Source organism: Dendronephthya gigantea, unplaced genomic scaffold, assembly GCF_004324835.1.
Source record: "Dendronephthya gigantea isolate DGI-Jeju-01 unplaced genomic scaffold, DenGig_1.0 000026F, whole genome shotgun sequence".
Lineage (NCBI taxonomy): Eukaryota > Metazoa > Cnidaria > Anthozoa > Malacalcyonacea > Nephtheidae > Dendronephthya > Dendronephthya gigantea.
In genome coordinates, this window is record NW_021163036.1 from 1,352,896 (window position 1) to 1,372,701 (window position 19,806).

A 19,806-nucleotide genomic window follows, 5' to 3' on the forward strand; every position below is an offset into this window, starting at 1 on the left:
TATCCAGATGATTATAATGTTGAACTCACCCCTGGCCCGTTGAGTACGACTGATACGATGCTGAACAGGATTACTGCGAAAGTAAACACCACTCCAAAGTAAAACCTTTGGTCACATAACATTAAATCAAAATCTGAAAAAGAAATCGCATGAGATGGGCTCACTTTTTGTTCGCCAAAAAAAGGCATCTTTGACCGCGCAACAGAAATCGGACCGACTTCTGTTTTGACACAAGCTAGCTATTTTAGGATTCAAGAATTGGTTTAGTTTAGGCTTCCTCCTGTAGTGAAAGAGGTGTTCAAGTGTTACAGAGCTTCTTTATATAAATAAAATAATGCTACTTACGATTTTCATCAGTTTTTTCAAAAGGATGAAACGGATTTTGTAGCAGTTGCCGTTTGAAGCTAACTTCAGGCTTTTCTAAAATTTCTAAATTTTTTATTCGTTCCAGCATATTGGATAAAGAAGTTTTTGAACTCGAAGTTTTAAAGTTGACTTAACTAGCTCTATTATTTACGTCATTAATTAACAATGCGCGGGGTTAATTATCGGTACAAGTAATGGTACAAGTTAATGAATAATTAAGTTGATTAATGGTTTCAATCGCGTCTTTTATGACTCATATATTTCCTTGCAACTTGCAATGCAATTCTACTCCTGAGGCATCTAAATTGACAAATACGAACATTTCTTACGATCTGCTTACGATTTCTCAACCTCGTACCCAGGATTTGTTAGCATTTCGCATAACACTCTTTACAAATTAACATCCCTCAAAATTAGAATTGCATTGCAAATTGCAAGGAAAGTTGCATAGTGTAACACCGCCTTGAGGATGTCAGGGCCAGGAGGTCTTGTTTTTTGATAATTGGGAATTATTTTTTTTGCTTTTCTTAATTGTCAGTGTCGGCTGGTGACCGCTGGTCAAGGTTTTTGAACCATTTTTATACTCAAACCGATGAAATCGACCGAGTTATCGTTCCAGTTCACATAGAGTTCACCGGTGGAAGACAGATTGAAAAAAGGCGGGAAAAGTTTGTTTATCTTCTTTGCTACAATTCTTCAAAATGGCTGCCCTTTCCGAGGCGACAGTTGAAGCTCTTTCGCAGCTCAGTTTATCGGAAATCCCGAAGTCTTGGGTTGACGAAGTGTGGGAGACGGATTTCTGTGAATTTATCGAAATGCCTGAGGTTTTAGCAGAGCATTTAGAGCGCAAGAAGTACTATTTTAACGAGTTAAAATCCTTACTGAAACTCGTCGAAGAATGGTCGACATGTGAAGCGGATAGTCAACCATTAGGTTCGTTCGTGAGTGTTTAGGTGCATCGGTGTTTGTTTCAGTGTTTTTAAATGTTGTGTACAAATGCTTGTAAATGTAAACGTGTACATTTGCAAATAGGCGTTACGAGATGCAGGGATTGTGAGAAAGACGAGTTTGATTCTACCAAAAACGTACCATCCATTCTATCTACACTTTCCTCTGGAGAGAACAATTTATAAAGGTTTCGATCTGATTTGTTTCGATCCGGTTCTTGTATCACCTTTGAGACAATCAGATCTTCCTCTTCTATCATGTCCAATGGAAAAGAAAATCTTTTTCCATCCATTTTGTAATACACTGATGGATCATCCCCGACCGACTGTCCCTTTAAAACGTGTCGACGCGAATGCGATTGACGCGATCAGACATTGTAAATGAGTCCAGGAACTGATGAAGCCATTCTGTTTAAATTGTAGTTCAGAAATCTTGTTTTTTTCTTCAGGGTTTTGGGCAGTTTTGGTTGAAAATGGGATGTCTCATCATTCCTTGGTTGCCCTGTTGTATGCATTTCTTTGTTCGTGTAACAAGGTATGGTGTGTTAAGAGATTGTCCCATAGTTTCTTGCGGGTCTAACCACTGTACCACCAATATGGTACCCAAGTCAGCAGACATTTCACCCATGAAGATATACTTGGAAATGATGATGAATTTTGATCAGCAATTGTATGTATTTCATCTTTGTCTCATTGCAGAGTTCTTCTGTCAGCTATAAAATGGCATCCTCTGTCATAGCCTCGAATATATACATCTTAATCAATCAAATTTCAGGTAACTGCTCATAGGTTGGTGTGGCATTTCACAGTAGCTGCAGGGTTTATGTCTAAAACTTAAAATTCCTTGAAGGTGTTTACTTTATCCTCCATTTTCTTTCTAACCATGCTATATATATTACCATTTTAAAGATATTACCAATCCTCAAGCATCACCACAGACTCCAGTTTGAAATTTACTTATATTTGTATTGTTTGTACTTTGTTAACTTTTAGGCAGCGGTGCCTACAAGATTTTCCATCCTTTATTATTTCAAAAAACTGTGGATATTTTACAATGCTGGCCAGCAAAAGGTTAGGGAAGTATTTTAAATAAATTGAACAACTCTTAACATCCAAAATCGATCAACTCCTACCACAGAAAGTTGTTGTTTTAATTTTCTATGTTTTGATACAGGCAATCCAAAAGGCAAACGAAAGCATGCAAAGAAAACGAACCAAGTTGCTGGCCGACAAAGAAAAGCCAGGCGTGTCAATGGTAATTGTAATTATGACAGTCTAACGAGGCTAAATCTTGAGATTAGCTCCACCAGTAGCTTGTTAATGGTGTTTCCAGAATCTTGCTGTTGGAATGTTTTGGTATATTTGAGTTTTTCATTGCAGGTCAGAGGAGTGCAAATGAAACAACAAGCGAGGATGATTCTGAAGATGATGATAGTGAAGACAGTGATTGTGGTTCAAGATTTTTTGATAAAGAAAAAATCACTTTGGAGATTAGAGATAGTATGATTAAACTCATTAGGGTAAGTGTGTTGAATGCGGTTATCTAGTACAATAAGGTTCTCCCCAGAATGTTGTACATATTATCAAACTCTATCTATACCCTAGTCTGTAATGTAACAGCATGTACGGCCATGCCTAGAGATACAGTAGACCATAAAATATTGAGTTCTTTTAATCAAAGAACATGTTCACTTCTGTCTGGTAATTTCATCTCAGGATTTGACAAGATATCTTCAGTCAAAATCATTAAAGGATTCAAAAGACACAATGGATCATGTTGTTTCTTTACTTGTTGACCTCACCAGAATAGAACCTTCTGTTGTCGAACTATTTGAGAATATTCAGACAAAGTAAGGCAGTCGAAACAATCTCAAGGCTTTGCAATCTGTTAATTGCCTTTATTCAATTCAATTCGTTTATCTACAATACAATAAAATATTTCTTCAAGTGTAGAATTACATTTTAGTTTTTAACCAATATTCTTTCAGCTCAAGATCAATTTTAAAGAACTCGCTCAATGAACTTGTTTACAAGGTCAGTTTTCATTCAGAACTTGTTAAGTTTTCATTTTTCGATACTTTGTAACAGTTAATATATTAAATTTCAGGCTCTTGAAGTGATTGCCTTACCCTTGCAAGGAGATGTTGGTCAGAATTTACGTCAGGTATGGTGAGATACTTTAACCTGTGTAGTTCCTCTCCTGGTTAATCTTCGACAGATTATCCATCCAGACTGATGATCCATCCGGCTGATTATCCGTCTAGACAGATGATCCATCCAGACTGATTATCCGTCTAGACAGACGATCCATCCAGACTGACAATCCATCCAGACTGATTATCTGTCTAGACAGATTATCCAGACTGACGATCCATCCAGACTGATTATCTGTCTAGACAGATGATCCATCCAGACTGATGATCCATCCAGACTGATAATCCATCCAGACTGATTATCATTCCAGACTGATTATTCGTCTAGACAGATAATCCGTCCAAACTGATGATCTGTCCCTTATAAATTGAGCACTTTCTTTCGTTCAACAGATTTTCCGTCATCTTATTTTAAACATCATGTCGACGTACAAAAACGCGTCTTCAACGTCTGGTGCGACAATCTCTCAAGAGAAACAAATTGTTCGCGACAACGCCATTGACTTTGTACGGTAAGTCTCCAGTCTGAATTTTAAAGCTTTGTTCCATGAAACACGTTTGTACTGTGTTGCTAGCGTTCGACCTTTGTTCAAAACTTATATATAAAGCAGGGAGTAGGCGAGGAGCTTGGTCGTAAGACCAAACTAACGAAGTATTTAATATTGTATTTTTATCCAAGTCACACGGTTCACAAGTACGAGGAACTCGCTTTGCCCGCCGTAAGAGTTCTGGTGCAACATTTGTGTATGAAGGTTCCAGATCAGGCAGAATTCAGGAACTCTGTAGGCAAGGTATTAATCATCTATACTACTATGATTTCTGTACTTTTTCGTCACCTTTCATTGTTTATAGATGACAGAATTTAAGGTAACAACATCATTTATGGATATGGCAAATGGTTTTAACTTTGGCTGAAATACACTCCTGAGTTTTGTTTAATAATACTGGCCAACCAGATTGCATGTTTATTCGAGGTCAAAAATTTTATGAATTGACATGTCACTGAAATATGTCTTCTTCATCTACATTATGTGATTCTTGCAGAACCGACTTTTAAATCTACGCTCTATAAAGCCTCTAACTCGTCTATCAAATCTTTATTTTTCAGGCTATAACTGCCATCCTACAAAGCTTTCCTAATGACAGCCTAACTGATATTCTGTCATGGATTACCAAATACTCGAAAAACTCTAAGGTTTGATAAGAATTAGTCTCCCTATTTCCAGGCTGGATCTAGCTAATAACAGTTCTTTGAAAATGCTTTAATTTTTTCCAGATTGGTTATCGGGTTTTTGCTCTGGATTTGATTCTAAAATTGCTCACGGATTCTACAGGTTTTTACGAGTAGTTTATTTCTTCCGCCTGAGCTAGTTCATATGTAACTCTGCAGACTGGATATTTAGGTTTTCAAAACAAAGTTCTTCTAAACAATGTAATGGTATTTTTTTACCACATGGCGTCGCAAAATCACGCTTGAAATAATGCAATGTCGTAAAATGTTTTTATTCAGATGGGAATGGCGAAAGTCGGGCAAGATTTTCTCATTTGGAATTACTGCGACTTGTTGTAGCAAGATGTTCTGACAGGGCTCCAACGTAAGTCGATATCTGATGGTACATTTTACTGCTTCAACATCAGATCTTTATTTTCTGAAAAACCTCTTCCCAAAACGTAATGAGTTGAGCGCAGTCTATAAGTATAGTTACAAGTTTCGTGTCGTGGAAAATATTTCATCTTCAAAATCGCGTATCGGGTGACTTTAAATAATATAGCCTGAATTCTGCGAATATATTCAATGTATTTATCAAAATACATCATTGTCAAACTGTTTAATCTTAGCGTACGAGCCAAAGCTCTCTGCCATCTGGCGCAGTGTATTTGCTCGGAAAATGACGCCATCACTGCCGCTGTGAAAAAACTTCTAACAATGACACTAACCAACGGAAGTATGGAGGAACATTCATCGTCTGGGTTGGCTGTGCAGGAGGGTAAGAATCCGGTTTCTTGGGTTAATCAAACTATGCAGAAAAATTAAGTTTGTTCAGATTTCCTCTTGTAGTAACACTGGATCAATAAGAGATGATCCTTACTGGACCTCTAGGAAGAAAAGTTTAGAACTGACAGAGCTATCCAGTATAAATAAAGTTAGTTTAGTTTAGGATTCCTCTTGTAGTAACACTGGATCAATAAGAGATGATCCTTACTGGACCTCTAGGAAGAACATGAGTTTAGAACTGATATTTTGACCTTTTAAGATTTTAACGTGTCGGAGATGATCAGACGAAGGGTTTCAGATGGAAAGGTCTTGGTTCGCAAGGCTGCTATACAGGTATGTAACTATGCATTACAATGGTAGGTAAATAAGTAATGAAGCCGAATATTTAACCAATGTTGTGTGCAAATATTTGTTTATTTTATTAGGTTCTTGAAAGCATCATAAGAATGAATAGTGACGCATTGTGTAAACAGGTGATTACAGCCACGCACGACAGCCTGTAGTTCTCACAACGAATTTGTGTGTTTCATATAGAAACCTACGCACAAACTGCACATTTTCTACCTTAGAATTAACACTATACTTTCAGGATTTGGAAACGCTTCATGACAGAACGATGGACCCAGCTCTGTCAGTCCGTAAACAAGCCATGGTTTCCATGACCGCGCTGTTGACAGAGAACCCTGAATCAGAGCTGTTACATGGGTTAGTAAACATTAACAAGATTGTCGTATGCTCTGCTTCGGTTACAGTCTCCCACGGTAACCATGACCAGGAAACTTGTCTCACCTCTTATTACCTGCAAGTTTTTGTTTGCCTGTGTAGGGTTTGGCTGGACGCAATATTGCCTCTTGTGATGGACCGGGAAACCACAGCACAGGAGAAATGCTTGAGTATATTGGAAGAGATCATTTTGCAGAATATTGTTCAGGAAAGAGGCTCCCAAAACTGTGATCAAGTATTGACGTGGAATTTATTGAAATTGATAGCTGGTATATCAGGACAAGAGATGAGGTATGCTCTCATGATGGTAATGGTGACGAATGCTGTAATTAATGGTGTTTGTGGTACCATGATAAGGATGATACCAACTTTCAACTCTTACCTTTTCACTTCAGGCATTATTTCCAGAAAGTTTGCTATCACTGGGCAAAGCAAGGAAAGTTTACGCCAGCTAAAGTGAAAGCTATCTTAAGTCATACTGGAAGCACTAACGCTTCGGCTGCTTGGTTACTTCTGTCCGAGATCTCTGCCTTCAAACCAAAGCTGGATCATAAAAAAATCATTGAATGCTTCAATGAATATACGTCTCAGGGTAAGTATAGTTATTTGTAAGGTGACCCTGCGAGGTTAACTACAATTGCTTTGCACACTGATTTAATCCGGTCATGTCGATCAATAAGAGATGATCCTTACTAGACCTCTAGGAAGAACAGTTTAGAACTGATAGAGTTATCCAGTATAAATAAAGTTAGTTTAGTTTAGTGGGGTTTTTTTCTTTTCTATGGTCAGGTAACGAAGAGCTGTTATGCCGTGTTCTCAAAGTGATCAAAAATGTTGCTGGCGATATTCCAGTTAATGTCAAAGAAAATCTAACAGGTGGACTAACAATTCTTTTTTAACAATACTGGTCTGTTCTTTTGTATTGTGGTTTAACTAGATTTTTATTCGTTCAGTCAAGTTACAAGAGCAGTTAGCAACGTTCAAATGTTCTCCTGATGTGATTGTTGCCAATATGAACGCTCTTTTCAAGGTACATACACTGTACTTTCTTCCAGATTCTTTTTAACAGTTCAAACTTTTAACATGTATACGAAAGATGTCTGCATCATTATTATCTGTCGTTTGTTTAGCTCTGCGAGTCTCTTTCCGAAGGCGATGTAAGTTTTCTTATGACAGTTCAATAACTTTAGGTTGGTGCTCTATTTCATCGTTTGATTCATTTGTTTTATCAACTGTATTTCCATTTTTAGAAACAAATAGACAAATGGTGTGGCGACTTGCTTAAGACATCTGAATCCTACCTCTCGAGTGTCGTCTTCAATCCAGACTCGGGTAAACTATTTTGAATCAAAATATTTGATCCTGCGCGTTTACATTACATATTACTATAAAATTACATTAAACATTATGCATAGTGAAACAGAATCTGGCATTTTAGTTTAAGATCGATCGCTAAAGTATTATTGAAAATACATTTCATTTCAGGATAACTTCTTGTTGTTTTTTTACCAACAGGTGACCAAGTCGATGAAGAGGCAATAGTGAAACACTTGTTTACTATTGGAGAAGTTGCTTTGGTGAGGCTTTGTTTTTAACAACTTTGCATTGAGAGGATCCACCACGCTCGTGGTTTTTGGATTCCACTAGTGTACAACTAATCTTTTTGTCGCCTAGTTGTGTCCAGGGAATACGAACAAACGACTGTATTTGCTTGTTCAGTCAATGATCATTACGCCATCTCAGGAAAAAGGTAGGTGATGTTATCGGCAAGTCTTTGTTTGAGATTATGTGTCATATTGGTTTCTGCATAATGGCGACTAGTAGTCTTCTTATCGTGGTTACCATGCTCTTTTAGCTTCGGCCAATACTGCTCCAGTTTCTTTGCAAAGGTGTTCTGTATCACTCACACCAACCGTAAAAGCACACGCTTTCATTACTCTAGGTGAGTTTGTTATTGTGATTATATAAGTTTACTTTTGCTATCACTGTGTGGACACTAATTCACCATCTTCATCACTATATTCACCATCTTCATCACCATCTTCATCACCATCTTCATCACCATATTCACCATCTTCATTATCATTTTCATCACCACATTCACCAACTTCTGAATAAACTTAGGTAAACTGTGCCTGCAAAATGAAACGTTGGCCAAAGACTGCATCGCAGCTCTGACCAAAGAATTAGAGGCTTCTGAAGACCCAGCTGTTAGGAACAACATTACTGTTGTGTTGTGTGATCTGTGTGTTAGGTAAGATAGCTAAGGTACAATAGTTGGCAAAGCGTGGCTGTTACACACCTGTTAACTTCTCTTTTTGTTTCTTCAGATATACAAATCTTGTTGATCGTTACATTCCAAATATCGCGAGAGGACTGAGAGACAACGAACCGCTGATACGGAAACAAACTTTAATTTTGCTCACGCATTTGCTTCAGGTACGATGTTTTGTAGCTTTACACAAAGAATAACTTTGACTATTAGCAAGAAATACTTGAACTAAACTGTTCCAATCCGTTCTAAACATTACTGTATAGCTAAATCACTTCGACTACAGTGTTAATACAGGAGGAATCCTAAATTAAACTAACTCTATTTATATATAATGGCTAAATTAGTTCTATTAATGCGATTATATTTACAGGAAGATTATGTAAAATGGAAGGGTTCGTTGTTCTTTCGCTTTATTACCGCCTTAGTTGATGAAGATATTGAGATAAGAAAGTTTGGTAAGATTCACACAGCTTACTTCATCGTCGACAGATATTCGACACTTCGTTTTTAACAAAATGTTTATTTTCATTTTTAGCCGATTTTTGTCTGGTTCACTTGTTGCTTTCCCGTCACCCAGGCATGTTTCATCAACACTTCATCGAAAGCATTTTCCATTTCAACTGCTTCGATCGCCATAAAGGTTTGGAGGATTTCCATTCCTCTTTTAAACATAAAGCTGTCTCAATCGTAGTTTAATTAAATAGCCACCATTTTTGCGGAGAGCAATGATCACGAGCTGTGATTTATAATCTTTATTTCAGTCTACAATCAATTTCATCAAACTAAAAAGGAAAGAGAGTTATTCTCGTTGAAAGGCGAGGCGAAAGCGAGGTACTGTACCAGGGGGGGAGTTACTGTACCAGGGGGGGGAGTTACTGTACCAGGGGGGGGAGTTACCAGGGGGGGAGTTACTGTACCAGGGGGGGAGTTACTGTACCAGGGGGGGAGTTACTGTACCAGGGGGGGTTACTGTACCAGGGGGGGGTTACTGTACCAGGGGGGGTTTGCCCCTGCCTTGCTTTTGAGGCGCCCCTTTGTGAGTCGAGTGTATTGATTTTGCTATAGCAAACGAATGACCATCTACAAGTTTCTTCTCGACCACACGACTGATGAACAACGGTTTAACTTGACTGGAAAGCTTTGTCAAGAGGTGAGACTTTCACCAGCTTTTGTGATTGTGCCAACCGACCGATGAGGTAAGTATTTCAATTATTTTAATGTGTTTAACTTGTTTAGGTTCTTGGGTGTTTTACTGATGGAATTATTGAACTGAGTGAAGATTCGAAACCGATTTTAAAAGATGCTTTGGCTATATTGTGTTCAAAGGTAGGTGGATGTGCTACATAGTACATACCTCGAAAACCTCAAGCCTGGTAGTCTAGTTTGGTGTATTCTTCATTTCTCCCTGAAAATGATATCTCAAAAGTGGTCCAGTGTAGGAGTATTTTAAAATAAGCTGTTGTGGTTTGTGTCTGAACTACCTGAGAAAGATATCTCAAAAGTGGTGGTCCAGTTTAGGTAGTATTCTACAATAAGCTGTCGTGGTTTGTGTCTGAATTATCTGAGAAAGATATCCCGACCGTGGTGGTCCAGTGTTGGTAGTATTCTGCAATAAGCTGTCGTGGTTTGTGTCTGAACTACCTGAGAAAGATATCTCAAACGTGGTGGTCCAGTGTAGGTAGTATTCTGCAATAAGCTGTCGTGGTTTGTGTCTGAACTACCTGAGAAAGATATCTCAAACGTGGTGGTCCAGTTTGAGTAGTATTCTACCACAAGCGTCTTTTGGTTGAAGTTAGAATCTTTATCTCTCAGAATATCAAGTTGTCTTCCACGCAAGTTCACGCCGCGGAGGAATTTGCTGACGAAGGAGATGAAGCTGGGGCTGCCATGGCAACCGCTAGAACGAAGTTTCTGACCCAGGTTAATTCAACATCTTAAAAACTAAACTAACTTTATTTATGCAATATACACTCTCTATGGGTTCTGTAAGTTGATCTTCTTTAGGTTGTAACTTCTGTTCTTTCAATATATGGTTGTGACTTTTAGGTTTTGAAGAAAAATATGATTGAAAATATTGTCCCAATTATCATCGAACTGAAGAACTTGGTACGTTTTTTGATTGTGAAAGAATAGATTGTAATGCAAGTTTTCTTACCGAAGCTTTGTCCTTTTGCTTGCACAATCAATTTGTCTTAGAATACCTAAGCAAACGAGGGAAAACTCTGCCATATTTCAGAGAATATTCTGCTTCTTGCATGCGGTAAAAGACAATTATAAAATGCTACAAAATTTCTCCCAATAACTCGTATACTTTGACACAGCTTGAGAAGCAGAGGTCTCCACTACTGAAAGATTTGATGCTATGTCTTAAAGAGATTATGAAGGATTATCGAACGGAAGTTCAAGGTATTTTTGCTCTCAAATTTTTACTAATATTCGCTCGAATTTCGGTGAAGGTCCTGAAGGACCAAGGCTGAAAACGTTACGGACCATGGCTCAAAAATGTCTCTGTAATGTCAAGTCTCTCCAAGCCTAATACCAACAACAACAACAACAACAAATGGTTTTATTCTTTGCTGATAGATGTTTTGTCGGCTGACAGACAGTTGGCAAACGAGATCGAATTTGATTTAAGAAAGTTTGAAGAAGAACAGAAAGCATTGGAAAAGCAACAACGAGAAAGAGCAAGGAGTTCATCGCCTGCCAATGTATGTATTTATTTAAGTGGTTATCACGACATCAGCTTCTTTGGGTTTTATTGCGTGTGTTGGTCCAACAACTAAACGTACAACATATGCAAATGGGGTCACTGCGATTGCTCTAACTGAGCGAGGCATGGGAATACTTTGTAATTCCGTTTTACAAAACAAAGTATCTAAGAGTAATATGAAATATGTCAAAAAACTAAAATTCAATTTTCCCGCCAAAACTAAGGACCAATGAAATTGCTCCGTTTTGCGTCATTCTGCACTTATACGAGCTTGTCTTACAAAAGTGATATTTGTTTTTCCACGTTCGTATTCAGGCCGCACCGCCACAAAGAAACTCATCTCTTAATGCAGTTGGTTCTCCGACAAGAAAGGAGGATTTTGTTACACCACAACTCCGAACCCCTGGTGGCTCAGTTGTTCCTTCAGCTTCTGGTAGGTTGACCGCTGTACCAGGATAACTGCAGATGTTTTTAACTTGAGAACGAGGCGCTCAGTTGACCCCAATCAAGGCTTCCCTCTTGCCCTAAGTCGTTCGTGTAAACAATATCAGAAAAGCACACAAAAAGTTCTTGTGAAGTTAACCTTGACCGATGTTTCGTTTAGACAGCGCTCCAGTTAACGCCCCCTCCACACCAAAGTCAGCGGGGCGACGTCAATCTCTGGCAACAACTGCTCTGATGAACTCGGCTAGGAAGGCGATTGAGTCGGCCAAGAATATAACAGCAGCTCGCTCGAGGCTTGGTTCGGCTGGCACTCCACAGACAGTGGTCAGAACCGCGCAGAAATCAAGAAAAGAGGCTGGGGAGACTCCCAAGACTCGCCTGGACGCATCTACGGAGAACGGTCACGCGGAACCAGAAGCTGACGTCAAGGTATTGGGTTCATGTTGCTGTTTATGTCTTCCTTTTTACTCAAACGACATGATTCTTGCTCTGTGCATTTGCCTTGTTTGTTTCTCTCGCTGGTTTACCAAATACAGAACAAGGTAACTGTACAGCATGACTGGAACAACAGAGTATCATTTGCTAGACTTCTAGCAAGGGTTTATAACTCATCGTATTCATCAACTACGAATATTTTTACATCTTAGATTAGCGCGATGAAATCATTTACTACACGACGTGTAAATCGGGTCGCAAGCACTCCTGAAGGTTCGTTTTTGTTGTTTGTCTTCTTACTAGTCGTTCTGTGGGAAGTCTTCACTGATAATTTTATCTCGTTTCGTAGGTGATAAAACAAATATTTCGAGAATATCTTTCCTCGCCACTCCGTTGTCGCCAATTGTCAACCTCATTCCAGTTGATATCCCGAGAAATAGTAAAGGCAAGTCAACGATGTACACCCCGCTCTGATAGCATGCTGGTGTTTTGATATTAGAAGCCTAGCCATCTTTACGATTTAGTCCGGCTTTACTAATATTACGGTGTTCGTGATAGTGCATATGACTTAGGTGTACGAAATAAATATCGTGGTGGTGAAAATTTTGCCTCACCACTGCTTCCCACTCTGGTGTTTATCACCTGAAAACGGTTTTTATCAACTGAAAACAATCAATTTGAAAGAAATTAATAGTTATGATTAGTTGATGCATGCAAAGCGGAGGTAAATCGTCAGGCTCGTCACTCTACCGGTGGGTTTTGAGATTCTTTTTATTCATTGCAGGATTGAAGACCAAAACTCGAACTGAAGACAAATCGGAAATACTGTGTTTGCCTTCACCTACCCAACCGTGAGTGTGCTGAGAAATGTTTTAAAAGAAATTGTTTCTGTCGTTCCTGTTTCATTTGTTTTATTGTTTTCACACAGGGGACCCAAGCCAAGGACATGGAACATTACATCGCCTGTGAGTAAATGCAGAGGGGTGGGGGTTAGTGGATACGGTGGGGGGTAGGGTAGGGTGCTATTAAAAGTGTGATTGTAGAGCCAACAGATAAAGGTCCTATCTGACATTGTTTCCTCATCTGGTTTAAGGTTCGCCAGGAGTCCAACCCTCGTAAGCCAGCCCGCACTTCGTATCGGGCAAAACAGGCTGACAATTCCATCGCGAACCGAACAAGGTCAAGTCGAAAATGACGGTAAAAGTGTTCAGTTTATCTGTTTGACATTCGTTCAGGAAGTGAAGGTCCAGTCTTCAGGATCATTTGCCAAGGCAGATCAGCAGCTTCAGAACAGCTCAGAAATAAACAGTGATATGAAGTCTAAACTAGAATAATTTGCTCAATTGGCAAAGTTAACTTAAAATATATTTGAAAAACTATTGCATGAAATATTTTATAAAGCTAATACTACATATAACTATTCACAGCAACCATTTAGTGTCGTAGTCTTTTATTATGTGGCTGTTTATAGTTATTTTTAGTTTACGTGTTCTGGAAGGTCTCGTGCTTTTAGTGCGACAAAGTTCGAGAAATTTCCGCGGCGCTGAAACACTAAATAGTGAAGCCAAGATGGCGGAAGTTTGCACTGTTATTTTAAATGACTAGCAATGCAAGTTCAAATGGATTTGGTTGACTAATCAGTGAGTTGTGAAGAAATGCTAGAACTTTCGCTGAACACAACCACTTCAGTTCGGAATTCAACAGGAAATTAAAAACTTTATCTATGAAAAAATTTTTTTTGAAGAATTGAGGGCAAAGAAACTTGAAATGTTTCAACGTTTCTCGATAACTAAAACTTTTAGTCTAAAAGATGTGAATTGAGAAAGTTGATCGAAATGCGAGTCGGTGAAAATTTAAAAATTCGCGTCGGCGTTTAACGTCATGACTGTGCGATTGAGTTTATGAATGGAAGATTTGTTTATATTACCATTGTTGTCTCCATAGCATAAATATTTCGTGTGTCAATGTCGTAATTGTGGAAAACCCCCATACGTGAATTTGCCGGGTATTTCCCGTTAGGGGCTTTCCCAAAGATGGGTTATAAATACGCCTTTGCGATTTTGAAACCAAAACTTCATCAAAAACCGTTAAGAAGCAACTTTGAAATTGTGTTTTTTTAAACATTTTCCACGGTATAATCCATCAAGTATGCCTCAAAGATCTGAGTGTCTGTTGCTGCTTGGATGGCTGGTGGCTCTGGGATTGTACATCACACAAGCCTGTGTCCTTATGAAGTTCCTAGTTGAACACACTACGACGAACAGCCATCTTTATTGGATCGGCGTCGGAGTCTACCTTCTGTTTGCCTTGATCGTTTTCGTGACGTTATGCTGTACTAAAGGTTACGCACAAGAACCCGATGAGATTTGGAACGTGTGGTTCTTCTGGGTCGTCTATATCATCATCTACATCATCTCCGTCGGCTTGATTTTCGGGGAAGTAGCTCACAAGCTTGACAAATCGCAGACCTATGGTCCGAACTGCTTGAAAATCACTTTGTGTATTGCTCCAGCGTTGCTGGTCCTTGTGTTACAACTGGTCATCAGCCCGTCCTATCGCAAAGGAGTCCTGGCGCTGTCCGTCTTCGCAGCTTTGGATCTTTTTGATGGCATCGAGATGCTGGAAATCGTCCTCATGCAAAACGAATGGGAGGAATTCAACCTCGACGAATCCGTTGAAAAATGGATCATTACCTTCGCATGTCTGAGCTTTCTCATCACCTCTCTTGGCCTGACCATCAATAAATTCGATGGCGAAAGTACTGTTGAAGAGAAGAGTAATCGAAAGGCTGTTTGTATGGCATTGTTTGTGATTCTGTTCACCAACATTCCGTTTTTGGTCCTGCGAGTTTATATCTGGGTTGACTGTGGTTACGAAGCGTCTATATTTATTGCTAAGAACGTTGTGTCGTTAGTCGTAGGCTTTGTAGAGTTCTTTGTCGCTTGTAGATGTTGTACTTGTGAATGACCCGAAGAGGGTTTGTCAGAATACGAACGTTCTATTACAGAACATCATTGACTATATCTTGATAGTCATGTCTGACTCGATAGTCAAATGTCACGGCTTCCGAAGTTAAGGAGCCTTTATTTTTTATAACGCCAAGAATGAACGTACAATCTTCATCATGTAACATTATCATAAATATTTAATCTTGCATATTAAAAAGTTACGATTTAATACTATAGTAGTGCTCAAAATCTATTTTAAATGTGTGCAAGGTAATATTATCCCTCATTACTTACTACTATCCCTCATTACATACTCCTATCCCTCATTACATACTCCTAAGATATCTTTGTTACCCCTTTGTTGCACTACCCGTTTGTCGCCTACCCCATGGGGAGGATTATAGTATCAATACACTGTTTGTATGTCTATAGTTTGTGTAACCGAATATGCAGGTCATATTTACATTTCCGTTTAACGGGCAGTATATGAAGAATTTAGATTATTAACCGAAGTTTCATAAACTGAATATTGAATACAATATTTTAATAGAAATTCAGCATTTTGATTGTGAGTATTCTGTCGTCAGGGACCTAAGATTCTTTCTGATCACTGCCTTGTCCAAGTACGCATAGTTCCAGTTGTCATGACAAACGTCAGGAATGTTTATCTCTTATGCATGTTAATGCGTTATCTTTTTACATTGTTCCGCTTCCATTTTCGTGTTATCTGTTTCCAAGAATATGCACGAGCATTTCCAGGAACACGTGGCGAAATAGCTACTCGACTTACACCATCGTGCATCACTTAGAATACAGTTATATCACTCCTTAATTTCGAGACGTTTTTCTCTTGTATATCAGCGGTGTGTTGAATACCATCTTTCAATTGTTGAGAGTACGAATGTCTGATCAGACGAGATCACGCTGGATTGTCCAAATTGGTTGGTTTTTTACATTGGCGCTCTACTTAACACAGACCATCATCTTTACGATCATAGTGGCAAAACACCACGATAAAGGAGCGTTTGTTGCTTGTATTATACTATTCTCTTTGGTTCTAGTGCCTTTAGCTGCCTTTTTCATACGAAATTGGAACTCAAAATACACAGGCGACGATCGCGAAATATTTTGTGTGTGGGCGATTTGGGCCACGTATATTGTTGCTTACGTCGTTACCGTTGCAATGATATTTTGTAATGTCGCAGGAAAACTCACCAAGGACGATACTCTTGGGATCAATGCATTGAAAGCGACCCTTTGTATCACTCCAGCTCTATTAATTCTCCTGTTGCAACTTACAATATGTCCATCCTATCGAAAGCCTGTCTTAACCCTCTCCATATTCGCTGCGTTGAATATCTTCGACGGAATTGAAATGTTAGAAATCGTCTTGATGCAAAACGAAGGATACTTCACTCTAAATACTGCCACGGAAAAGTCCATCGTCGCCTTTGCTTGTATTAGTTTTTTCTTGTCTCCTCTTGGCTTAGTTCGTAATAAGTTCGACGGTTTTGGAAACATCAAAGAAAGGGAGAAAACTTCAATGATTCTTGGTCCTATAGAAATAATCGGCACCAATCTCCCATTTCTAGTTTTGCGAAGTGTCGTTTGGGGAAAATATAAGTACGAAGCTTCCGTCTTTATTGCAAAGAATATCGTATCCTTGGTCGTTGGCCTTGTGGAGTTTTGCATCCTTAAAAAATACATTCAATGGGGGGAATGAGACAGTTTTGAGACTGGCTATTTTGAATTGATTAGCTGTAGAGTCCAGAGTCCAGAGTCCAGACCTCGATTTTGAAAGGACTTTTTTGATGGATCTTTATAATTCTGTAGAAGATAATGCCTTTATTGGAAATAATTATAAATAATGAAGATTTTAAACAAACATTGCTTATGAAGTTTAAACCAATTATTTAGCAACTTACTTCCTGATTCTGTGGAAAACAGACATTGACGAGTCAGGCAACTGCCCAGTCAATTACCGTTACATCAGTTGTACAATTTCTGGAACGTTCAATTTTGATGTAATTCGATACCTTTATAGCTACAAACTTAGACACGCTCAACTAATTTCATTGTTTCTAAAGATAATATTCCACGAAACAACTTTCAACATCAACTCGCAACGCAACAATGTTTTGAAGAAGGTTTACGTGTCGGATATGATGATATATGATTTATATGATATATATGAGCTAATTTGTAACACAGAAATTGTTTTGAAAACAACTGGAAAGTTTATGAACTGTTTTTATTCCCCACAACATTGTTGTTTAGATTTTGCTTATTGCTGCGTTGCAAGTTGATGTTGAAAGTTGTTTCGTGTATAACATTACCTTGAGGGTCTGGTTAGCTGCATGATGTCGCTTTCCCACGAGATTAAACGAAGCGTGCAATGAACTTGAAATATTGAAATTAGTAAATAACACTACTCTGGCAGTTTGTTCGTACTAGCATGCATACACTGGCTTGTTTTCATGTGGATCATAATATAAACTGTCTCCAAGGCCATGGGACATACCCACAAATACCTGGGGAATACCCGCACTTGTTTTAAAATCGGTAATTTCGCGACAAAGCATCCTTTATAGATAACGGCAAAACTTCTGCACGCGAGAATGCCAGAACAATCGAGATCTTTGTGGATTTTCAGGATTGGCTGGGGCATGACATTGTCTCTTTATCTGTTACAAGCTATGAACTTGACGATCTCAGATGGGAAACATCACAATAAGGAAGCAATCAGTACTTGTATTGTGCTATACTTGCTGGTTACAATGCTATTGATTGTCTACGAGATTGAAAATTGAAGTACGCCGATGAAGATCGCGCAATATTTATGAATGGTGGTCCAGGTGTATCGTTGCTAATGTCGTCACTGTTATTAAATAATGATACCGCTTTTTATCAAGGGCAATGTCGATAAAACGGTTTTCACTAACAAATAACATTTGCCTCTTCTCTTAGTATAGCGAGTTTCTACAACCACAGCTAATAACAAGTAAATTTACAGTAAAAACGAGACGAATTATCGCCGTTGGAGAGACTGAAAATATAACTACAGAACTGCACTCTTTATTGCAAAGTGGAGTTTAGTTAGCATCCCTTTAAATGACTTTCAATAGAAAATATACTCTTTGTGTAATGTTTAGATTCAGGTTATGGCATTTTAAAGTTTAAACAAGATCAAGGATTTGTATTTTACTCAGCATGACCATATATGTCCACATTTTTAAGGGCCTATAAGCACTTAATGGTAATCTTATTATATAGGTCTCTGTATAGCCTATATATATATATATATACGTACTCTGTGAGAAAGAATGTCTTGCATTGTCAATTTTATGTGTTGATACAACTCCAAAAAGGAGTGAAAAGTGCCAGTTGACTCTGCAATGGGAGCGTAGTATCCGCTAGTGTTAATCAAGGTAACCTAAAACGGCTGTTATTAAAATAGCTAGAACATTCTCCAACCCGCGCAAACCGGTCAAGCCTGTAAAGACATCCATGAGTTATGTTCATCCCAATTCTTGGAAGAGGGGAAAATCCCTAATAGTTTTAAAAATGGGATTTCCCAAAGATATTATTATATATATAAACAAACTGAACTTTAACCACAGACTTTATATGCTCATGAACTCGTAACTTAAGATATTTCAAAGTCGCACAAACCCAGCTGTGACGATGGTGGTTGGAACTGAAAAAAAGCGTCCAAATGTGGAAAGATCGGATTGTTTAGTTGGTCTTGGATGGCTTGTGTTTTACATTCTGTATTGCGGTCAAGTTATCTTATTTACTTTGATTTTGGCAATTCATCTAGAAAACGGTTTATACTCGTTATGGTTTTTATTATTTGTACCGGCTTTACTGTTAATCTTTTTCGGTTTTCAAAGGAGGTCGGAATACTCGTACGAAGACGAGGAGATTTGTCAGGTTTGGTTTATTTGGGGACTATATATTGTTGCTTACGTCGTTACTGTCGGTATGATATTTGGTAAAGTCGCGAAAGATCTGACCAAAGATGACGATCTTGGCATCAATGCACTCATTGGAACACTGTGCATCACACCAGGACTACTTGTTCTTCTTCTGCAACTAACGATCTGTCCATCCTATCGCAAGCCTGTGTTGTCGTTGTCTGTGTTCGCCGCTTTAAATATCTTTGATGGCATCGAAATGCTTGAAATATTTCTCATGCAAAAGGAAGGGAACTTTGATTTGAACGTGGATATTGAAAGAAGCATTGTCGTCTTCGCCTGTTTCTGTTTTATTCTATCACCACTTGGTTTATTGCGAAATAAGTTTGTGGGAAATGGCGAGGTAAAAGAGAGGAAAGAGACGTCGATGATCCTTGGTCCGTTGGAAATAATCGGCACCAATCTTCCGTTCCTGGTGTTACGTGCTGTCATTTGGCATAAATACGAAGCCGCCATTTTCATCGCAAAAAATACCGTTGCTTTGGTCGTTGGCGCTGTCGAATACCTTATTCTGTCTGGATACTGCAAATGCGGAGTTATAGCCACAAATCCAGTTAGGCGGGGGCAAATGAACTTTAATATGTAATTTTAATTAATCATGCTTCAATGGCAAAGAAGAGCTTCGATCATGACTCGCTCTACTAGACTTGACAGATCTTTCAGAGATACTGAAATACTATCTCATATTTTCTAGACTGAATCGAAATACACTCTAGCGAGACTGCATGGAGTGTATCTGCACTAGAAGTCGCACACTTTTTATAAACGTTCATTTAACGGTCCAGACTCCAGGGGTCGGTTGTATCAAGCCCGTTTAGCTTAAACGGTGGAT

General features: G+C 38.7%; 3 protein-coding genes across 4 annotated transcripts in view; all 3 read left to right on the top strand.

The window, feature by feature from the left end:
• Positions 1-1,082: 1,082 nt before the first annotated feature.
• Positions 1,083-19,806, top strand: part of LOC114523218 (condensin-2 complex subunit D3-like) — a 29,534-nt gene continuing 10,810 nt past the window's right edge. The window contains exons 1-46 of one of the 2 annotated variants that reach the window (XM_028544082.1): positions 1,083-1,299; positions 1,763-1,848; positions 2,013-2,088; positions 2,307-2,384; positions 2,488-2,568; positions 2,694-2,833; positions 3,030-3,163; positions 3,302-3,347; positions 3,421-3,477; positions 3,860-3,978; positions 4,146-4,257; positions 4,575-4,661; positions 4,743-4,800; positions 4,977-5,061; positions 5,306-5,454; positions 5,722-5,795; positions 5,888-5,935; positions 6,052-6,167; positions 6,288-6,476; positions 6,581-6,777; positions 6,975-7,061; positions 7,139-7,215; positions 7,316-7,342; positions 7,436-7,517; positions 7,701-7,762; positions 7,860-7,935; positions 8,041-8,127; positions 8,310-8,439; positions 8,516-8,624; positions 8,831-8,915; positions 8,996-9,100; positions 9,222-9,291; positions 9,526-9,610; positions 9,697-9,786; positions 10,273-10,380; positions 10,507-10,566; positions 10,782-10,866; positions 11,044-11,168; positions 11,486-11,603; positions 11,775-12,043; positions 12,262-12,322; positions 12,399-12,494; positions 12,834-12,900; positions 12,978-13,014; positions 13,143-13,246; positions 15,859-15,905. In XM_028544082.1, the coding sequence (XP_028399883.1) occupies positions 1,182-1,299; positions 1,763-1,848; positions 2,013-2,088; positions 2,307-2,384; positions 2,488-2,568; positions 2,694-2,833; positions 3,030-3,163; positions 3,302-3,347; positions 3,421-3,477; positions 3,860-3,978; positions 4,146-4,257; positions 4,575-4,661; positions 4,743-4,800; positions 4,977-5,061; positions 5,306-5,454; positions 5,722-5,795; positions 5,888-5,935; positions 6,052-6,167; positions 6,288-6,476; positions 6,581-6,777; positions 6,975-7,061; positions 7,139-7,215; positions 7,316-7,342; positions 7,436-7,517; positions 7,701-7,762; positions 7,860-7,935; positions 8,041-8,127; positions 8,310-8,439; positions 8,516-8,624; positions 8,831-8,915; positions 8,996-9,100; positions 9,222-9,291; positions 9,526-9,610; positions 9,697-9,786; positions 10,273-10,380; positions 10,507-10,566; positions 10,782-10,866; positions 11,044-11,168; positions 11,486-11,603; positions 11,775-12,043; positions 12,262-12,322; positions 12,399-12,494; positions 12,834-12,900; positions 12,978-13,014; positions 13,143-13,244 (4,350 nt within the window). In that variant the 5' untranslated portion in view covers positions 1,083-1,181 and the 3' untranslated portion in view covers positions 13,245-13,246; positions 15,859-15,905. Of the gene's footprint in view, positions 1,300-1,762; positions 1,849-2,012; positions 2,089-2,306; positions 2,385-2,487; positions 2,569-2,693; positions 2,834-3,029; positions 3,164-3,301; positions 3,348-3,420; positions 3,478-3,859; positions 3,979-4,145; positions 4,258-4,574; positions 4,662-4,742; positions 4,801-4,976; positions 5,062-5,305; positions 5,455-5,721; positions 5,796-5,887; positions 5,936-6,051; positions 6,168-6,287; positions 6,477-6,580; positions 6,778-6,974; positions 7,062-7,138; positions 7,216-7,315; positions 7,343-7,435; positions 7,518-7,700; positions 7,763-7,859; positions 7,936-8,040; positions 8,128-8,309; positions 8,440-8,515; positions 8,625-8,830; positions 8,916-8,995; positions 9,101-9,221; positions 9,292-9,525; positions 9,611-9,696; positions 9,787-10,272; positions 10,381-10,506; positions 10,567-10,781; positions 10,867-11,043; positions 11,169-11,485; positions 11,604-11,774; positions 12,044-12,261; positions 12,323-12,398; positions 12,495-12,833; positions 12,901-12,977; positions 13,015-13,142; positions 13,247-15,858; positions 15,906-19,806 lie in introns of those variants that run through there. The other variant, XM_028544081.1, reaches the window with a different exon arrangement.
• Positions 13,899-15,226, top strand: LOC114523223. The gene has a single exon (XM_028544086.1). The coding sequence runs from the start codon at positions 14,198-14,200 to the stop codon at positions 15,014-15,016; it is 819 nt and encodes a 272-aa protein (XP_028399887.1). The 5' UTR covers positions 13,899-14,197; the 3' UTR covers positions 15,017-15,226.
• Positions 15,882-18,302, top strand: LOC114523226. Its single transcript, XM_028544090.1, has one exon. It carries the CDS (start codon positions 15,899-15,901, stop codon positions 16,718-16,720), a length of 822 nt encoding a protein of 273 aa, XP_028399891.1. The 5' UTR covers positions 15,882-15,898; the 3' UTR covers positions 16,721-18,302.

Bases quoted from the DNA above. Each gene is read 5' to 3' on its own strand.
- LOC114523223 (XM_028544086.1), top strand. From the start codon at position 14,198: ATGCCTCAAAGATCTGAGTGTCTGTTGCTGCTTGGATGGCTGGTGGCT.
- LOC114523226 (XM_028544090.1), top strand. From the start codon at position 15,899: ATGTCTGATCAGACGAGATCACGCTGGATTGTCCAAATTGGTTGGTTT.